The sequence below is a fragment of the Temnothorax americanus genome, unplaced genomic scaffold, assembly GCF_048541705.1.
Source record: "Temnothorax americanus isolate GAGA-0224 unplaced genomic scaffold, ASM4854170v1 Scaffold26, whole genome shotgun sequence".
NCBI classification, from domain to species: domain Eukaryota; kingdom Metazoa; phylum Arthropoda; class Insecta; order Hymenoptera; family Formicidae; genus Temnothorax; species Temnothorax americanus.
In genome coordinates, this window is record NW_027509401.1 from 1,381,817 (window position 1) to 1,399,413 (window position 17,597).

At 39.7% G+C, this 17,597-nt stretch overlaps 4 protein-coding genes across 6 annotated transcripts; all 4 read left to right on the forward strand.

Annotated features, from left to right (window-relative positions):
• Positions 1 to 281: 281 nt before the first annotated feature.
• Positions 282 to 3,054, forward strand: Ctu2 (Cytosolic thiouridylase subunit 2). 2 transcript variants are annotated; one of them, XM_077409206.1, is made up of 4 exons: positions 282 to 474; positions 1,337 to 1,427; positions 1,570 to 1,844; positions 1,918 to 3,054. In XM_077409206.1, the coding sequence occupies exons 1-4, from the start codon at positions 285 to 287 to the stop codon at positions 2,952 to 2,954; spliced, it is 1,593 nt and encodes a 530-aa protein (XP_077265332.1). In that variant the 5' UTR covers positions 282 to 284; the 3' UTR covers positions 2,955 to 3,054. The 2 variants fall into 2 exon arrangements, with proteins under 2 accessions (XP_077265332.1, XP_077265333.1); XM_077409207.1 differs by lacking the exon at positions 282 to 474 and having other exon boundaries at positions 1,205 to 1,427.
• Positions 3,055 to 3,366: 312 nt separating this feature from the next.
• Nd-15 (NADH dehydrogenase (ubiquinone) 15 kDa subunit) lies at positions 3,367 to 4,825 on the forward strand. The gene is made up of 2 exons (XM_077409222.1): positions 3,367 to 3,518; positions 4,117 to 4,825. The coding sequence occupies exon 2, from the start codon at positions 4,124 to 4,126 to the stop codon at positions 4,454 to 4,456; it is 333 nt and encodes a 110-aa protein (XP_077265348.1). The 5' UTR covers positions 3,367 to 3,518; positions 4,117 to 4,123; the 3' UTR covers positions 4,457 to 4,825.
• A 200-nt stretch (positions 4,826 to 5,025) lies between these two features.
• On the forward strand, positions 5,026 to 7,349 carry Atpsyngamma (ATP synthase, gamma subunit). The gene is made up of 3 exons (XM_077409212.1): positions 5,026 to 5,187; positions 5,912 to 6,461; positions 6,684 to 7,349. The coding sequence occupies exons 2-3, from the start codon at positions 5,932 to 5,934 to the stop codon at positions 7,048 to 7,050; spliced, it is 897 nt and encodes a 298-aa protein (XP_077265338.1). The 5' UTR covers positions 5,026 to 5,187; positions 5,912 to 5,931; the 3' UTR covers positions 7,051 to 7,349.
• Positions 7,350 to 7,993: 644 nt separating this feature from the next.
• Su(var)3-9 (suppressor of variegation 3-9) lies at positions 7,994 to 17,520 on the forward strand. Of its 2 annotated transcripts, XM_077409240.1 has the most exons (9): positions 8,016 to 8,312; positions 9,511 to 9,574; positions 9,678 to 9,788; positions 15,565 to 15,798; positions 15,888 to 16,046; positions 16,127 to 16,356; positions 16,430 to 16,574; positions 16,677 to 16,846; positions 17,177 to 17,520. In XM_077409240.1, the coding sequence occupies exons 1-9, from the start codon at positions 8,241 to 8,243 to the stop codon at positions 17,411 to 17,413; spliced, it is 1,422 nt and encodes a 473-aa protein (XP_077265366.1). In that variant the 5' UTR covers positions 8,016 to 8,240; the 3' UTR covers positions 17,414 to 17,520. The 2 variants fall into 2 exon arrangements, with proteins under 2 accessions (XP_077265365.1, XP_077265366.1); XM_077409239.1 differs by lacking the exons at positions 15,565 to 15,798; positions 15,888 to 16,046; positions 16,127 to 16,356; ... (1 more) ...; positions 16,677 to 16,846; positions 17,177 to 17,520 and adding an exon at positions 10,865 to 14,996 and having other exon boundaries at positions 7,994 to 8,312.
• Positions 17,521 to 17,597: the final 77 nt, after the last annotated feature.

Below are 17,597 nucleotides of genomic sequence, written 5' to 3' on the forward strand. Positions count from 1 at the left end.
GACCAGAAGTCATTTCTTTTTATAATGCAACGAAAGGAGGTGTTATATAATAAATTAAAAATGGAATACAGCGTAGCTCGAACTAGTCACAGGTGGCCACTCACCATCTTTTTCACGTTATTAAATATTGCTGGGATTAATGGTCAGATTATTTATAAAAGTAATACAAACGTTACAATGCCTAGACAAAAATGTTTAAAAATTATTGCACGCGATTTAGTCCTCTACCATTCGTACAGCAGAGATTGCATTGTGATACTTTATCAATAGAATTAAAAATATTAATGACCAATTTTGTACAAGTAACCAGCGGACGAACGAAAGTAGAGAATACTCATGAAACAGGGAAATGCTTTTATTGTCCAAAACACAAAAACCGGAAAACAAAAGTGCCTTGTAATAAATGTCATAAGCTAATTTGCTGGGAACACAAAATTAGCATTTGCATTGTATGTAATTTAAAAGAAGATGAGAGTGAGTAATCTTTATTTCCACTTTGATACCGTTCTATAATTCAATCAGCGCATTTTTTTTTATATTCTTTACATTTAATCGATCCTTTGTATTTATATCGACATTCCTAAACTTCCGAATTCAATTTTTGATTACTATAGCAGCCAAAAGATACATTATTGTTGCATTTGAGATTATAATTTGTTGTCTCTTTACTTTATTTAGTTTTTAAAATAATCTTTTTGAATTGATAAGATTAATTTTTTTGAAATAAATCGTAATATGTGATACATATAGCCATACATGTTCTACACATATGGTATTTTTATATCCTTTATAGTATTTTTTAATAGACAATAAATTAATGCGTTTCTGTTACATTTTGATCAGTTGCTTTATTTATGGCAGTCCGTGCATCTTGGCGTTTCGCATATTTCATAAATTTATCATTTCAATATCAATGGTGCCCGTAATTTAATGATGTTCTTTCGATAATAATGCAATTATGATGCAAAAAATTTTACATCATGGATACAACAATTATAACACATAATATTTCTATAATATAATAATCGTAATTTCTGTAGTCAACTTTCAAATTTTTCATGTTACGCATTTGATATAAATTAATAATAATGTAACATTTCAATAAATTCATTCATTCGACACGTTCATTATCGGTAATTCAAAAAATTTAACACGGTAATTAACGTAATTGACGTAGCCACGTGATCACGTACACGCTGCATTCTAACCTAAAATCAAGTGTACGAAGATGCTTTCACGGGCTCTAGAGACACTCAATCTGTGATTAATTATTGTAAATAATTCGTAACGTCTGATTGTAAAATATAATTGTAAATTATACAATTTGTTTGACAAGTCGCAAAAGGGGAGATGTGTTCGGTAAATGATCGCAGGTTTGACGATGACGATGATGAAACAACTAAAAACAAAGAGAAAGATTCACTGGCGTAAGTACACTTAATGAAACAAAAGAAAAAGGATGTAATTATATTATTCCAAAATTTACGTTATATTATTATTATTATTATAAAATAATGTAATAAGATATATATTATATTAATGGTAATAATACTTATTTTTTTGCAACAGCGATGCGACACTGTGCAGAAAATGCAAATGTGAGAACGCTGACGTTTTATTAATCGGCCAAAGCGGTTATTGCAAGAGTTGTTTCCTGATTGTTACGAATCACAAGTTCAGAGCGGCGCTTGGTAAATCCAAGATTATTCGCCATGGCGATTCGATACTGGTCGATCACTCAGGGGAATTAAACTCCACCGTGCTCTTACATCTCGTCAAAGCTGGCATGAGTGAATCTGCTCACAAGAGACTCATCTTCAAGACAGTAGTTTTGTATATAGATGGTAAGTCTCGTAAGTCAATAAGTTTTTATTATATGGAATTTTGTGATTGAGAAAGATTTCAACATCCGAACAGACAGCACCGCGGAAAGAACGAGCGAGGAAAGGGACATGCTGCGACATAGAATCGCTGAGGAAACAAAGGCTTCTGGATTTGACGGTTATGCCGTATCAATGAGTCAGGTTTTAAACGAAGAGGATACTTTGGACATAAAACCGATGGGCGAAGTGATAAACTATGAAAATGATAATCGGCTGCGTGCAATATTGGCCAGTTTATCGGACGATACTTCAAGGACGGATCTTGCCGATCAGCTACGTCGCAGGCTGCTCCTGTCGGCAGCTCGAAAACTTCATTGCAACAAGATATTTGTGGCCGACTCCGCTGTGGACATCGCCGCGAAGGTGCTCGGAGATGTGTGCCTAGGACGAGGCGCGCAACTCTCCACGCAGGCAAACTTCTGCGACGCTCGGTGTGCCGACATCAAGATACTCAAACCGATGAGAGACTTCGCGCAGCAGGAATTGGTGTACTATTCGGAGCACCACGAGATAAATTCTGTTAAATCAAAGGAACCAAGTGCACCGGCAACTACCGTACAGGGATTAGCGCGTAATTTCACGACGGGGCTGGAATCTCAATTCTCCGGCACGATATCCACCGTATTCCGTACAGCCGATAAAATAAGCCCAAAGAGTAACGTACAGCAAAGTATAGAGGATAATTGTGCGCTCTGTGAAGCGAGATTGGACTTTATGCCTTCTGGCAACGAAGTGACTGCCATGAGGGCAATTGAGGTTTCCAAATTTATGTCTTCCAAATCCGTTAATGCAAGTTCTCCCAGTAATCGAGAAAATGGAGAATCGAATTGCCTCGTTTCGCGGTCGGATAACGAAGAATGCTGTAACGACGGTGGCGAGTGTGGTTGTAAGAACGATATAAAGAGACAAGTAACCGCGGAAGACGTTTGGAGTTATCTCTGTTACAGTTGCAGACGGATATTTCGAAGCTCAGAGATTTTACGCACCTTGCCAGCGCCGTTATTGTTCGCCGTCCAACAAAGAATAGCTTTGAAGAGTATGAGGGAGAAAATCAGTGATTTTTTATTATGAATAGAAATATTTGCTTCAAGATCTTGCGCACAAGGTAACGCAACGAGAACAATTGTGCATTAACAGGGTAGAAATATAGAAGATTTGTTAAACATGATAACATGTTATTCGTATGTATATCAGCTTATTTTTCCAGAGACAAATTACTTTATATTCTCCTTCGAAATTTTTTTCAGCTCCTTAGTTTATAGTATACATTTGCCACGTTTATATCGCTTCATTATTTATTCTAATTAGTTCAAACGATGAATTTTTGACAACCAGTGTCTAAATCGCAAATAATTTAATGAAATGAAAGGATAAACTGTGCGTAAGATTAGCGAATTCTCAATTGTTGCGGTTTTTCCGCAAAATCTGGGATAAGTGATAACTTTTATCGCGATGACGATTTTGATTTTCCCGCTGCGATAAAAATCTTAACCCGCCGCATGCGCATAACCTAGCTTGACATTCACCGATTACGTAAAGACACAGACGTAGGAAGGTTGTTTTTAAGATTTCTCCGAGTAATCGAGAGCGTATATAATATAATAATTAAAAAAATCGGGGTATCGATTATCACCGGTACGTATCATCGTACAGTTTCTCTCGTTTCTACGTGCGCGATTAGTAGAAGTTACGTCATTGTGCGTACATGTGATTTTTTGGGGTTAGGGTTATACCTTCTCATGAAAATATTTATTTTTATCGAATCCGTATTTTTGCAACGCGATTAAATTGCGATGAGTTCACCATACAACAATGGTATCTACAGAGATTTCCTTTGATGTTGTCCATAAATCAAGAATCACGGTTATATAGTTAGACCGACTTTGGCCAAACGTTGATTAACTTACACCTATGCTTATTGTTAACCTGGACAGAATTATCAATTTTTGTTGTTTAACGTTTGTTGTTATAAGAAAGATTGGATTAAGAACGAGAAATTATGTAGTTGGAAATCTTGTTTCAAGCATCTCTTCCATTTGAATTAATTGCTAATTAAATTAATCAGAGTTTGAAATTATTCTGGCGAAAAAGCACGTTGGATCGGGGCTTTATGTTTTGGGGATCGTTGTGTCGAGCTTCTCATGATCTCGGAGAATGCCCGTTTATAACAAGAATCGCGCTGTTTGAGATATTAAGTGTTACCGTTGGGATTCTTAAACGCTGTGCTTTTCAGGTACATCATGATAAACCACGATAACATCGTTTACATGAGATACGGCACGCCCTTGTTGAAGGGACCCTTTACAGATCTCTTCCTCCATATACGCGGTATTCAGTGCGTCGAAGAGTGCGCGCCCTACGAGGTGCAGTACGTGGATTGCCTGGAGGCGTACGGCTATCACAGGGGCAAGGAGAAGTGCAGATTGATACTCGAGGACATGTACGAATGCGTGATGAAAATAAAGAGAGGTCGGCGCGTCAAACTGATGAACGAACAGCGAGCCCGTCGGATGTTTGCCGGCGAAAAAAGTGAGGACGTGTTCGAGCCAACTCCGCCGCTCGATCTGTATTAAATCGCGCCCTTTCTCGCCGGGCAAATGCATATAGTTTACGTGTAAATGTATCGGATTATAAAAGCGTTTTACCCACAGAAAACTTGTCGCACCAGTTCATTGCTTGAAAGCTCATCTTTCTTTCCCTGGGAATGTTTCTTTAGTGAGGTACATACATTCAAGAATTGCAATGTGTTACTCCTTTCTCTTTCTCTCTCTCTCTGAATATTTTCGCTGTACAATACTTTAAGACATTTGTTAAATTAATATTAAAACATTTATCTCAATCCATGTGTAGAATTGCGACAAGAATATAGCTCGGAATATCTGCTGAATGTTGAAATTGTAAAATGATACATTTACGTTACAATATACAGATATTAATAATCATGTTACTTTTATTCTTTTATTATAATAATATTAATTTTATACGATTCATTTTCAAAAATATTTTTTTTCATTTTTATTTTCTTTAATAAGTTATTTTGTTATCGACGTTGATAAGACAAGCGGAACAAACTTCCTCGTCCCCAGATCGCGCTGAGGTCGACCTTCTTTTCTCGTCAGTGCTATCCGACTCCCACCAGATGACGCGATTAGTGATTGAAACGATTGAGAAATCTGCCTGATCTGCCTTGCGGCCGCGTTACGTATGTGGTGCTCCTCTCCTCCGTCCGTGTGCGGGAACCACTCAGGCTGATCGGCGGAGGGTTCTCGATAGGATTCGTGGGCTTTATTTTCCGAGTTGGCTGGTGAGTCGATTCCCCTGCGTCGTCCCCGAGGCGATGCGCTTCGTCTTTACTCCGTGTTCGGCTCGACCCGAGCCGAGGATGTACCCGGGCGCACGTCCGGGACCAGTCCACCCCGCGATTATGTAAACGGAGCGATATTGTGCCGCGTTCGAACCTGTCGAGGCTTCCTGACCGTCGAGCTTGACGCGCCGTTATTTCAAGCTTGGACTCGATTCACGGATTCACGCAGCGTGCGTCCTACGATTCATCTCGTGAGCGAGAGAGCGTGTTTGTTCGCGAAAGATTTTTGACGCAAGGAAGGTTGTGTCAGGCAAAATGTCAGAAAAATCTACCCCCACAAATGCACAACAGACCTTTTCGTTTTTCGTTATATATTTGTCATTATCGTCAGAAATGTGACTTGCATTAGCTGCCGTCTCAAAACTACTCGTATGGAATGACTCGGTTATTTGTAATTTCTGTCATATATTTTATATTTTGATACTGTTCCTACTTACCGTATTGATGCTCTTATTGCGTTACACAGTTTAATTATCTATGAACGATATTGAAAATAGCAAATGATTGCATTTCTGTCATAAAGTTATTTGCAAAGGAATATTAAGTAAATATCCCATAAATAATGCAGAATTAAATTTTGCAACCTACACAAGATGCATAATTATAAGACTTATATCAACGTGAAATTGAAATAGAATGGTTTCCTGAGAATTTAAATTTGTAGGAATTTGGCAGCCGACAACGATGCTTGGCAACCGTATGTCAACGATCCTGCGGCTGGCCGCGCAGGAGCAGCAATGGCAGCAGCAGAGGGGGATGGCCACCCTCAAGGCGATCTCTATGCGTTTGAAGTCCGTCAAGAATATCCAAAAGATTACTCAGTCCATGAAGATGGTGTCAGCAGCCAAATACAGTCGAGCTGAGCGCGATTTGAAGCAGGCTCGTCCTCTCGGCGTCGGCACGAAGATATTCTACGAGCAGGCTGAGATCCAAGCACCGCCGGAGGAGCCGAAGAAGCTTGTTGTTGCCGTGACCAGCGATCGCGGTCTCTGCGGCGCTGTGCACTCTGGTATATCCCGTAATATTCGTGATCGATTATTGGCTGATCCTAAGGAACGTGAGAACACAAAGATCATATGCATCGGCGACAAGTCCCGGGCGATCCTCCAGCGGTTGTTCGCGAGCAACATACTCTTCGTCGCATCTGAGGTCGGCCGTAAACCACCGACATTCAACGACGCGGCCAAGATAGCTGTACAGATCATGAACAGTGGGTACGTTAGCTACGTTGCCAAAAACATATAAATCCAAGGCTAGATAGAACTAACTGTACAATTTAAACAGTTAATTTGCAGTATTAGCTGAGATTATTCGCTATAAATTTTTCTAAATTTTTGTTGCTTAACTGTGGATCTTTTGGATATATAAGTTGTATATTCTTTTAAAAGACGCAGCGCTGTATAAATAATATAAATAATAGCTACTCTTTTTTGCAGTTATTCTTTCGGCTCTGGACGCATAGTATACAACAGGTTCAAGTCCGTGGTATCGTACGCGATTGACGATCTACCGTTGTTCGATAAGAATGCGGTGATTACCGCACCGAAGCTGTCGGTGTACGATTCACTTGACGAGGAAGTAATACAGAGCTATCTGGAATTCTCGCTCGCCTCGCTGTTGTTTTATTCGATGAAGGAAGGCGCCTGCAGCGAGCAGTCCAGCCGTATGACGGCCATGGACAACGCCAGCAAGAACGCCGGAGAGATGATCGACAAACTCACTCTCACGTTCAACCGCACTCGGCAGGCCGTGATCACCAGGGAACTGATCGAAATTATCTCCGGTGCCGCCGCTTTGGAGTAAGATTGTCCCGCTGGGAATATTTAGTTGATCAATTTATAGCGCCGGCAATTAGAAAGAGAATACGCTGCTGGAAAAGGAAGAACGGGGAGACAAACCTGTTACGCTGCCGAAGGATAAAGTTCCCCATTGACTTGGACGATGTTCGATCAACCGCGGAGTTGCGCGATAAACATCAAGAATATTACAAGTCTATCCGTTATTTATATGTCCAAGTTGTTCAATAAATCAATCCAATTAAAAAAGTTTGTAACATATAAATTAACAATAAGGTTTGATCATCGTGAGCCCATTTCCAATGAGCTTCTCTATTGTCTATTTTTACTCATTTCATTTACATTAAGTTTGATTTAACTTTTTATGTTATTGTATGAATGGACATACGTGAACAATGTCCATTTCTATCAACGCAGATCAACTTTAATCTTGGTTTAACTTGCTTTTTATCTTTTTCTAGCTAGGAGTTAATCTCCCTGCATTGGTAGAAAAGGTCAATTCTCAAAATTGGAAAAAGAAAAAAAACCAAGTTAAACCGAAATTAAAATTAATCTCTCCGTTACACAAGTCTCCGTCTTGGACTCCGCATCGAAATTTAAAAGCGGTCCGATTGGTCGAATTTCAATTCTTTGCTAGGTCGAATTTGGTACGTATGTACAATCTAATTTGAGGAGAATAATCGATTAGCATAATTATAAGGTCTCTAGTTATGGAGGATTTTGTATCAATCGAACGCCGGACTCGGGGGGTGTGAATCTTCCATTATTGCTAGATGATAGGGGCTGCGATCGACTTGAGCGGTTGAGCGTTTCCGGAATCTCGCATGGGATAGGATAGAACGCATGAACGATGATATCGACCAATCGCGATCGAGTATTTTCACCAATGTAGGAATCGTACTTTCGGTAATCTCCGCTGTGATTGGTCGATTCCGCTTCGTTGCAACTTGCAACGTTCCTGGCATATGGCCCCCTCGATGTGAACGACGGTTGACTACACAGGGCGCTGTTCCAACGCATCCAAACGCATCGTGGCTTAAAGCTAAAGGACGTCGACGTCGTGTCGACCAGACGATCCGGTTCCCGGTTCTACGAGAAACGTAGGCTAAAACCTCAAGACGGACTCTACGGAAGGAAACGGTCCTGCTAGACTAGAGGCGACCTGAGTGATACCGTAATCGGGGAGACTCGCGGAAGATGGGCAGCGAGGAAGGACTAGGCGTAACCACCGGCCAGCCGAATCTCCACAAGCAGGACCTGTCGAAGCTCGTAAGTTGCGAACGGTCGCGATCGCCTTCGCGCCATTCGCCCGTCGGACGCCCGCCACCCGACGCGACTTAACCTCGCTTCGATTCTCGCGTGCTCCGGCACATTGACCGCTGACTCGCCGCATGGCGAACCTCGGGCCCCTCGGGCACGAGGCTCCTCGTCCGAATCGAACTCGCACGATGTCCTAGCTCTTCGACGAAAGAGAGAGAGAGAGAGAGAGAGAGAGAGAGAGAGAGAGAGAGAGAGAGAGAGAGAGAGAGAGAAAAGAAGGACTCGAGACGTCCCTTGTTGTTTCACGGAGTCGCTCGCGAAGAGACCTAATGGCGCGAGTTGCGGACGAGATTGGTATCGCTTCAACGTGAAAATCAACTTTCTCGCCGTGTGTACATACGTGGAGGATAATGCTGTGATTCGGAAAATGATGGCCGGTCGATCTTTACACATGTTGCTCTCCTAGCTGTCGCGCAGATAATTAGCTACGAATATTGGCTGGATTTGGAGAGCGCGCTATTATGCTATTTGCTTATTCTATCCTTGTTTTACACCTGGTGAGCGATAAAGATAGGATGATGCAATAGCGCTAATAGTGCGCTTCCCGGACGCAGCCTTTGAGAGAACAAAATAAATGGGAAGGGGGGAGCGGTTATTGGATGCTCATTAGCGTCAATTAAATTGTAGCGTGCTGTAAAAGGGGTAAATTGTCAAACGTGTAGTTTTTCAAAAAGCATTTAATGTTTGTAGTTTGCAACCCAATTGTTGATTGGTGCGCGATGATAGTTTTATTCACACACATTCTCTTGTACACATGGCGATCTTAATCACTTTTTTCGCCTTTTCTGTTGATATTGCCCGTTTCAAGTTTAATGAAGAGTCAATGAAAGTTCCGTGTATAAAATTTAAGTCGTAATAATAATAGATAGAATATCTTACTAGCTCGTGAAACATGAAAAGTATCTTGTGGGTACATTCTATGCTTATTCTATGAGAAATTGATTGATCTTTTACTAACTCACACGTAGAAGTTACAAGTTTATTATTTTATTCTTTATTAATCTTGATCTCAGAATTTTGAATCAATGTATCTCTAGAAAGCAAGAAAAATTTGTTACTAGTTTATTATTATTTGAATTTGATTTGATCAGTTCTAAAGTATTGCATCAAAAAGTATTCATGTTCTCTTTTTTTTTATTTTGTGCAGGATGTTAGTAGATTAACTGCGTTGTCGCCTGAAGTGATCAGTAGACAGGCTACAATCAATATTGGTAAGTGTATAAGATTTTCAAGTATTTGGAGTTATATGTATAGGTTATATATATTTTGATGTATGCATTATAAGATATAAATAAATGTATAAACTCGTTACAGGCACTATTGGGCATGTAGCGCATGGAAAATCGACAATTGTGAAAGCTATTTCGGGAGTGCAGACTGTTCGTTTTAAGAATGAACTAGAGAGGAATATTACTATTAAACTCGGTGAGTACACTTGAATATATTAATTCTTTTTCCTCATTTAATTTTGAGGGTTTGAAGAAAATTTTGCACAAATGTACCTTTCGGAATCTCTCTACGAAGAAGTATTTTTGTAATTATTTAATTTTTTTACCGAGTGAATTATATTATAAGAATGTAGTTCACTCGGTAAAGAAATTAAATAGAACAAACCTTTTAAATGTTACTTTCTGTTGAACAGTGTTTAGTAATATTAGTGATAAAAAAAATAATACACGATTAAATTTTTCATATATTCGTTATTTTTAAAGTAATGATGAATGATTATTTAAATTAATATAAGATTTGATTTAAATCTTGATTAATTAAATCTTTTAAAATGTGAATTTTGATATGGAAAAAATGAAATAACAGGTAAGTATAGTCTTTATACTGCAAGTTAAAAGTTAATTAGCACTTTACGACTCTGTCTATATTCAAACATTAAATCTCTTGGACGTTTAATATTAAAACTGTGGTATATGGGAAATCATATTAACATTACGTTAATATCTACTAAAAATTTATGTATATTTTACGTCGTTATGCATTATCGCTTGGAGTTTATTTATAAAACAAAATATCTAGTAGGGGGTTTTATGGTGGATGTCTGGCGTGATACTTGTATTCCGAGAGTTAGCATTTATGATATTTATTATAAAAATACAAACCGAAATGATATATCGTACGCTTTAAAAAAATACTGTGTAAAAATGCGCAAAGAAACTTAACTCTCTTTTAATACGTGAAGCTGCGAGTAGGATGAAAAGCCGAATATCTCTTAAGAAGATATTAGAATCACACGCTGTCACTATTATTACGTACCACTCATTCATGGCATGAACAAAGCATCCCGGTGCTATTCATTGCTATCACTCGTACGGCAAGCCGAGATAAAAGGCGCAAGGAGTGTTGAGGAGGAGGAAAACGGAAACAAAAACAAAACGAAACATAAGAAAAGGAAAAATGAACGGAAAGGGGAGAGTGATCGTTCGAATTAGAAACAAGGGAAAAAAAGATGGAACGAGAAATGACGCTGTTTTAAATGTTTGGCATTGCAGACGCGGTGGATTGCGGTAGCAGCGGTGAATCGGCAGGTATACCTAGCAGCGTAGATTGCAAAACGTCAGCCGTTAGCCAAAAACGACACCTCTCCCCTGCTGGAGGCACTGACGCACCGTCGTGCGCCAAGATGCTCAGACTCTTCAACACAGAAGGCCGCAACAACATGTCTCATCGATTGGACAGCAGAAACTCGCTCTGTTCCACTTCTTCCTCCTCTTCATTGATGTCTATATCATCGTCATCGTCATCATCTTCATTATCATCATTATCATCGTCGTCGAGACGCTTGCGAACGCGGCAAGTACCCATCACGCAGCAGATGCTCAAAGCGTTCCACAGCAACTCTCGCACGCGTAACAAAAGTACAAACGCGAGGGATCCGGGTAGCGATGGCCGACAATCCGATTATGAGGAATTGTCATCCGATGGTAGATTGTCCGCGCGAGAGGACGTTACAATTCCGCGTCTTGAACTGAAGGAGGTGCGAGTGATGTTGTATGATATCATGCGTAGTGAGAAGCATTATAAATCAGCGGCAGTGGCGCCCGACGAGTCCTCTCTTGTGTCCAAGAAAAAGACAGAACTCTGGGAGGTAGAGAGAATATTGCAGAAGCGCGAACAGAATGGGGAACCGTCCTATCTAATCAAATGGAAAGACTGGGACATCACGTACAATTCGTGGGAACCGTTGCGCAATCTCGTCAGCTGCGAGGATCTGTTGCGTGAATTTCACGACGAGCAGCAGAAATTGATCGATCAGTTCAAGGCGAAGACGAATTTCTATCCGGACATGTGCGATGTTGAGCTCTTTATGGATCAACGACGGCAACATAAGAAGATAATATCGATCGTTGAAGCCACATCCGCCGCTGCCGTCGCCGTCGCCGAGGGTGGGGTATACGACGAAATCCGACGTTTCTTAAACAATTCGTCGCAGAGTGTCAGACTGGAGGCAAGGATCAAACGGCAGATATTGCGCATGCTGTTGATCGAGCTGCGGCGCAATCAGCTCGAGTCGCTGCAGGATTGGGAAAACGAGATGAACAGTATTACAAAGGGCAAACCGACTATACAGGTGGAGAACCTGGTGGATCTGGAGAGCGCGCCGCAAGACTTCTACTACATCGACAGCTATTTGCCAGGCGCGGGCGTCATAATACCGGACGATCCGCCGATCGGTTGCGAGTGCGACGGCGAATGCGGAACTGGCAAAAAGTCCGGCTGCTGTTTCGCGCAGGACGGTGTCACGTCGTTGCCGTACACGTCAGCGCGCCGGATACGCGTGCCCCTGGGTACACCTATCTACGAGTGCAACAAACGTTGTGCCTGCGACGCGTTGACCTGTCCGAATCGGGTGGTGCAGCAAGGTACCGGCACGCAATTGTGCATTTTCCGTACGAGCAATGGACGTGGATGGGGCGTGCGTACCCGGCGCGCGATCAAGAAAGGCACTTTTGTTACCCAATACGTTGGTGAGGTGATTAGTAATGAGGAAGCGGAGAAGCGCGGTAAAAAATATAATTTGACCGGTCGTACATATCTCTTCGATCTCGACTACAACGAAACTGACCAGTGTCCGTACACCGTGGACGCTGCCATGTACGGCAACGTCTCGCACTTCATTAATCACTCGTGCGACCCCAATCTTGGAGTCTACGCTATCTGGATCAACTGCCTGGACCCAAATCTGCCGAATCTCGCACTGTTTGCTATCAAAGACATCAAGCAGAACGAGGAACTCACGTTCGATTATATGTGCCAGACGCCACGCGACAACGCGAAGAGGCAACAGCTGCTGAAAGACAAACCGGAGAGCGAAAGTGCCGCTACGAAAAACAGGATGCTTTGCAAGTGCGGCGCCGCGACGTGCCGGCGGTATTTGTTTTAAGGAACATGCCTGCCGCGTAACTTTCACGAGCGTCAATTGTTGACCTTGATTAACTCTCTCGATCCTCTTTCTTTTTTTTGTATATATTACCGAGTTAGCGATGACTATAATTTGAAAAGAAAAAATGCACTATATATATATATATATATATATATATATATATATATATATTGGAATAGTAACTTGACCAAACAGTTATAGTTACTTCAAACTTATAGTCTGCGGTTATCTTCTTAAATTTATTTAACTTGAAAGTGACTTTATTGTCGTATATAATCGCGGTAATTTCCCAAGTTTTAATAAATTATCTATGTTCCTTTAAGTGCTGAATACTAAAATAATTAATCAATATTATAAAAATGAAAGTCTTTCAAGCGAGGTAATAAATAAAAGAAAAATTTTGAAAACTTAATAACTGAAGTTACTATTGTGTCTCATTTTAGCATGTACATTGTAGGATGTATTGTGTTCATAAATCACAATTGGTACGATGACAATGATTAAAAATTTACCTTTATTTTTTGACGTCTGCCAAACAAATGAGACTTTAAAGTACAAACTTGCAAACTTTAAATTGTGAGAAAAATTTATTGTCGTGTATGGGTTAGTGGAGAGTCGTGGATGAGCATAGAAGAAAAACATTATGCTAGGAGCTTAACTAGGAGATGGATGTGACTGCACATAGACATTTTATGTGAATATTGCCATCGAATAATAATAATGTTGAGTTTCTTGAATTGTTATGTGGTATGTATACTGAATTGTTATGAGAAAGTGTGACAAAGCTGTTTGTCGGTTTTGTTTTAACACGTTCTATGCTCATTTTTATCATTCAGCTAATTGTACAAATTCGCGTTTTTTAATCGCGTGGTAACGTGGGGGTAGTATCAAGTGGCTTTTATTGTATATTGGTAATATATTTTGTATATTAATGTTGTTTTTTTAGTTTCTTTTTTTCTTTTCTTAGAGAACGCAAGTATATATTCCTTGCGTGTATCAATAATATACGTATTACATTTTGGATGCATCAAGTTTGCAGTGTCTTCTGATTAGACTTTCGGAGAAAGTCGAGAACCTTGTTTGTTCCACCTTTTAAATGTTAATAATTCATATTTAATTAAATGATTAGAGACATTTAAAGAAACAAAGTTAAAGGGGGGAAAACAAAGACCTTCTCGAAAGAAGACAAAGAGACGTTGCGAATGTGAGTCATTCACCTGAGCGCATAAATCATATGTTAAAAAATGATACTGCTATAGTGAAAACGTGTGCGACACATTCTCGGTGTCTTGATGTTCACCTCAGCACATTGATTGTAATATCATCATAATTTATATTATAGCCGCGCGTCATAGAATTTATGAATATTTATTTTGTTTTTGCTCGCCACACAACCGCGAGTGTTCAATAAATTTGTCCGTGGGTGCAACTAGGGTCTTTATTCATAGAGTAAAGAAATAGAATCTTTGGTACTGCATTTCTGGAATGCGTCGTCCGATTTAATATGTAAATTTTACGATAAACGCGATTCAACGCCACGGGCGAAGAAGTGTTCTATTTTTATTCCAAGAAATTGCGTGTTCCAATTACTTCTATATTGTATATTTTGTACGGTAATATTGATAGTCACTAGTAAATCTTCGTAAGGGTTTCTGGAGATTGGTGTAATGCCGGGAGTCGACTGTTTACATTCTGAAAAGGCAATTAGTGCAGGTAATTAATTAAGGTACACATTACACGATGTATAAAGCCTAATTCGACAGATTCTTTATAGTTAAAGAGTTTGATCGCGTTGAAAGATTTGCCAAGAATTTCTCTGTGTAGCAATAATTCGATTAAATTTCCACTAAAAAATATCGAAATGGAACACGCTACAGGCGTGCTTCATTGCTCAAATATGCTTTTTTGTAACAATATCACGCAGTTAATGATACGGTAGTAAATGTTTATTATTGCATTGCAGTATTAAATAATTAATGTGTTACGTTGTCATCGTATCTTTTGATTGCTACCACATCGGAACGTAAAGGGTCGACGTAAATTTATATACATGCGTTAGTCGTTAAAAATAAATCATTACTTTTAAGTTGTATGTCGTCTTAGAGCTTCAGGACTGTTTCGGAATATATATGCCACTCTGTCGTCATATTCTCTTTACAGAGAATCTTAATCGGTGACTATTTTCTTACATCTTTTCACGCGCGAAACATCACGAAAATACATTTTATATTTATGGCCTATGACACTGTTTATACATACGAGTCGGTAATATAAGAGATTAAACAGTTAATGGTTAAGAAAGCATAAGATTCCTGTAAGTTGCTGTAAGATTCATGCACATGTAGTTGTTTTGTCGATGGATGAATCTGAAAATAAAATCTCGCACGAGGTGAATTACAATGTCGCGTTTATCTCTTTTGATAAAATTAATATATTATCGCAGAGAGAGTCTATGACATGATATAGTCGGTTTATTTTTCCATGGAACGAGTCGATGAGATTATTTCGATGACATTTCGATATTTAGAATTTTTATGATGAATCAAGGAAGCCGTTTGATGAATGTACGCGACAAGCAACGAAAAACGTGGAGTATCAGAGACTATTATCTGAAAAATGTTTTTTTTTTATTATATATATATGTATGCTTTTGGTATTAAAATTCTTACAATTTATTCCGAAGAAGAATTTATTTTAGAAGTCGACGCGTGCAGCGCTTGATTAGTCCCTTTCTGTGAAAGAAAATCCTAGGAAGCTTAAAACGAAAGAAGAAGGAACGAGTTGTCTGATTGCTCTTTTTTATTTCAGGATACGCAAACGCGAAGATTTACGAGTGTGACAATCTGAAATGTCCTCGACCTGGACGCTACATATCCGGTGGGTCCAGCAAAGATGACTCCTTTCCTTGCATGCGTCCGATTTGTTCAGGAAGATTCCAATTGGTACGGCACGTCTCCTTTGTCGATTGTCCTGGACACGATATTCTTATGGCGACTATGCTTAACGGAGCAGCTGTTATGGACGCCGCCTTGCTTTTAATCGGTAAATAATATATTTTTTTGTGCTGATTATACGAAATTTATTTGTTCCGTTCTTTCTCGAAAGTAATAAGTTCTTTTACTGCATTGTAGCTGGCAACGAATCATGCCCGCAGCCTCAAACGTCGGAGCATTTGGCCGCTATCGAAATTATGAAACTTAAGCACATAGTCATCTTGCAAAACAAAATCGACTTGGTTAAAGAAGCGCAAGCAAAGGAGCAATACGAGCAAATTTTGAAGTTTATTCAAGGTTATTTGCCATTATTGCTAATACAAAACGACGCACACGCGCATCTGTGTTTACATTTTATTTGCATAATTTTAAATCAGGAACGGTGGCGGAAGGCGCTCCAATAATTCCGATTTCGGCGCAACTAAAATACAATATTGAAGTACTGTGCGAGTACATTACCAAGAAAATCCCGGTGCCAATGAGAGATTTTACGTCTGAGCCTCGATTGATCGTTATCCGATCTTTCGATGTGAATAAGCCGGGCTGCGAGGTGGACGACTTGAAGGGCGGGGTCGCTGGTGGTAGCATTCTCAGAGGAGTGTTGAAAGTATGAGTTAGATCAGTCTTAAACCAGATTAATTTCTCTGAAACGTGTATCATAAATACTACTTTTGTCACAGGTTGGTATGGAAATTGAAGTTCGTCCAGGATTAGTGTCCAAGGATAGCGAGGGCAAGCTGACCTGTCGTCCGATATTCTCGCGCATCGTGTCACTGTTCGCCGAACAGAATGAACTGCAATTTGCTGTACCTGGTGGTCTAATTGGTAAATAATATTCATCGTAGATGTTCCTTACTAATTACTCTAATATGAACAGAATCGTAGCATGTCTTAATCATTTTATAAGAGTAATAAATTATGTTTAAGGTGTCGGGACCAAGATCGAGCCTACTCTGTGCCGTGCTGATCGTCTAGTCGGGCAAATTCTTGGAAGTGTCGGCGCATTGCCACAGATATTCATCGAGCTGGAAATCTCGTATTATTTATTGAAACGTTTATTAGGTGTCCGAACCGAAGGTGATAAAAAGGGCGCTAGGGTAAGTCCATTTGTAGCATTTTATACAATTTTAATTATCTTAAAGATTTATATTGTTGCATTCTAAAATTAATATATGTTTCTGTAAAACTACATAATTTTAAGACTATCTGTAACTGATATTATCGTAAATATTGCAAAAGTTTTGAGGCTATAGAGAATATTTTATGTAATATTTTGTTCTCTCATGTACACTTGTTATATGTATATAGTTTCTGATTATGTACAATTCGTAGTTAGATCTAGCTTTGTTTTTCTCTAAAATTATGCTTATTCTATAGATAAAAGGATTTTAATTTTTTTATTGCTTTTATTGTAAATATCTCGATAGGTACCGAAACTGTCGAGGGGAGAGGTATTGCTGGTAAATATCGGATCTTTAAGCACCGGTGGCAGAGTGTTGGCTACTCGTGCCGACTTAGCAAAGATCAGCTTGACGAATCCAGTGTGCACGGAGATCGACGAGAAGATTGCGTTGTCCAGACGAGTGGAGAAGCACTGGCGTCTGATCGGATGGGGACAGATTTGCGGCGGTCAAACAATAGATCCTATTCTGGATCGGAAATAATGGGGATATTTGGGGTCTAGCTTCCCTCAAAAACATTATTTCTACGATCTGTTTACAACGCTACTGACGTCGTGTACGAAATATTTGTAATAAAAATTTGAAGCTAAGACTGATCTTTTCATCTAATGGAGCCACACTTGAAGTCGAGTCCTGGTCTCCCTCAGGAAATAATTGGGCCTTAACA

Bases quoted from the DNA above. Each gene is read 5' to 3' on its own strand.
- Atpsyngamma (XM_077409212.1), top strand. From the start codon at position 5,932: ATGCTTGGCAACCGTATGTCAACGATCCTGCGGCTGGCCGCGCAGGAG. The intron at 6,462-6,683 runs GTACGTTAGCTA...TCTTTTTTGCAG, and splicing joins GTACAGATCATGAACAGTGG to TTATTCTTTCGGCTCTGGAC.
- Ctu2 (XM_077409206.1), top strand. From the start codon at position 285: ATGACCAATTTTGTACAAGTAACCAGCGGACGAACGAAAGTAGAGAAT. The intron at 475-1,336 runs GTGAGTAATCTT...TTGTTTGACAAG, and splicing joins TAATTTAAAAGAAGATGAGA to TCGCAAAAGGGGAGATGTGT. The intron at 1,845-1,917 runs GTAAGTCTCGTA...ACATCCGAACAG, and splicing joins AGTAGTTTTGTATATAGATG to ACAGCACCGCGGAAAGAACG.
- Nd-15 (XM_077409222.1), top strand. From the start codon at position 4,124: ATGATAAACCACGATAACATCGTTTACATGAGATACGGCACGCCCTTG.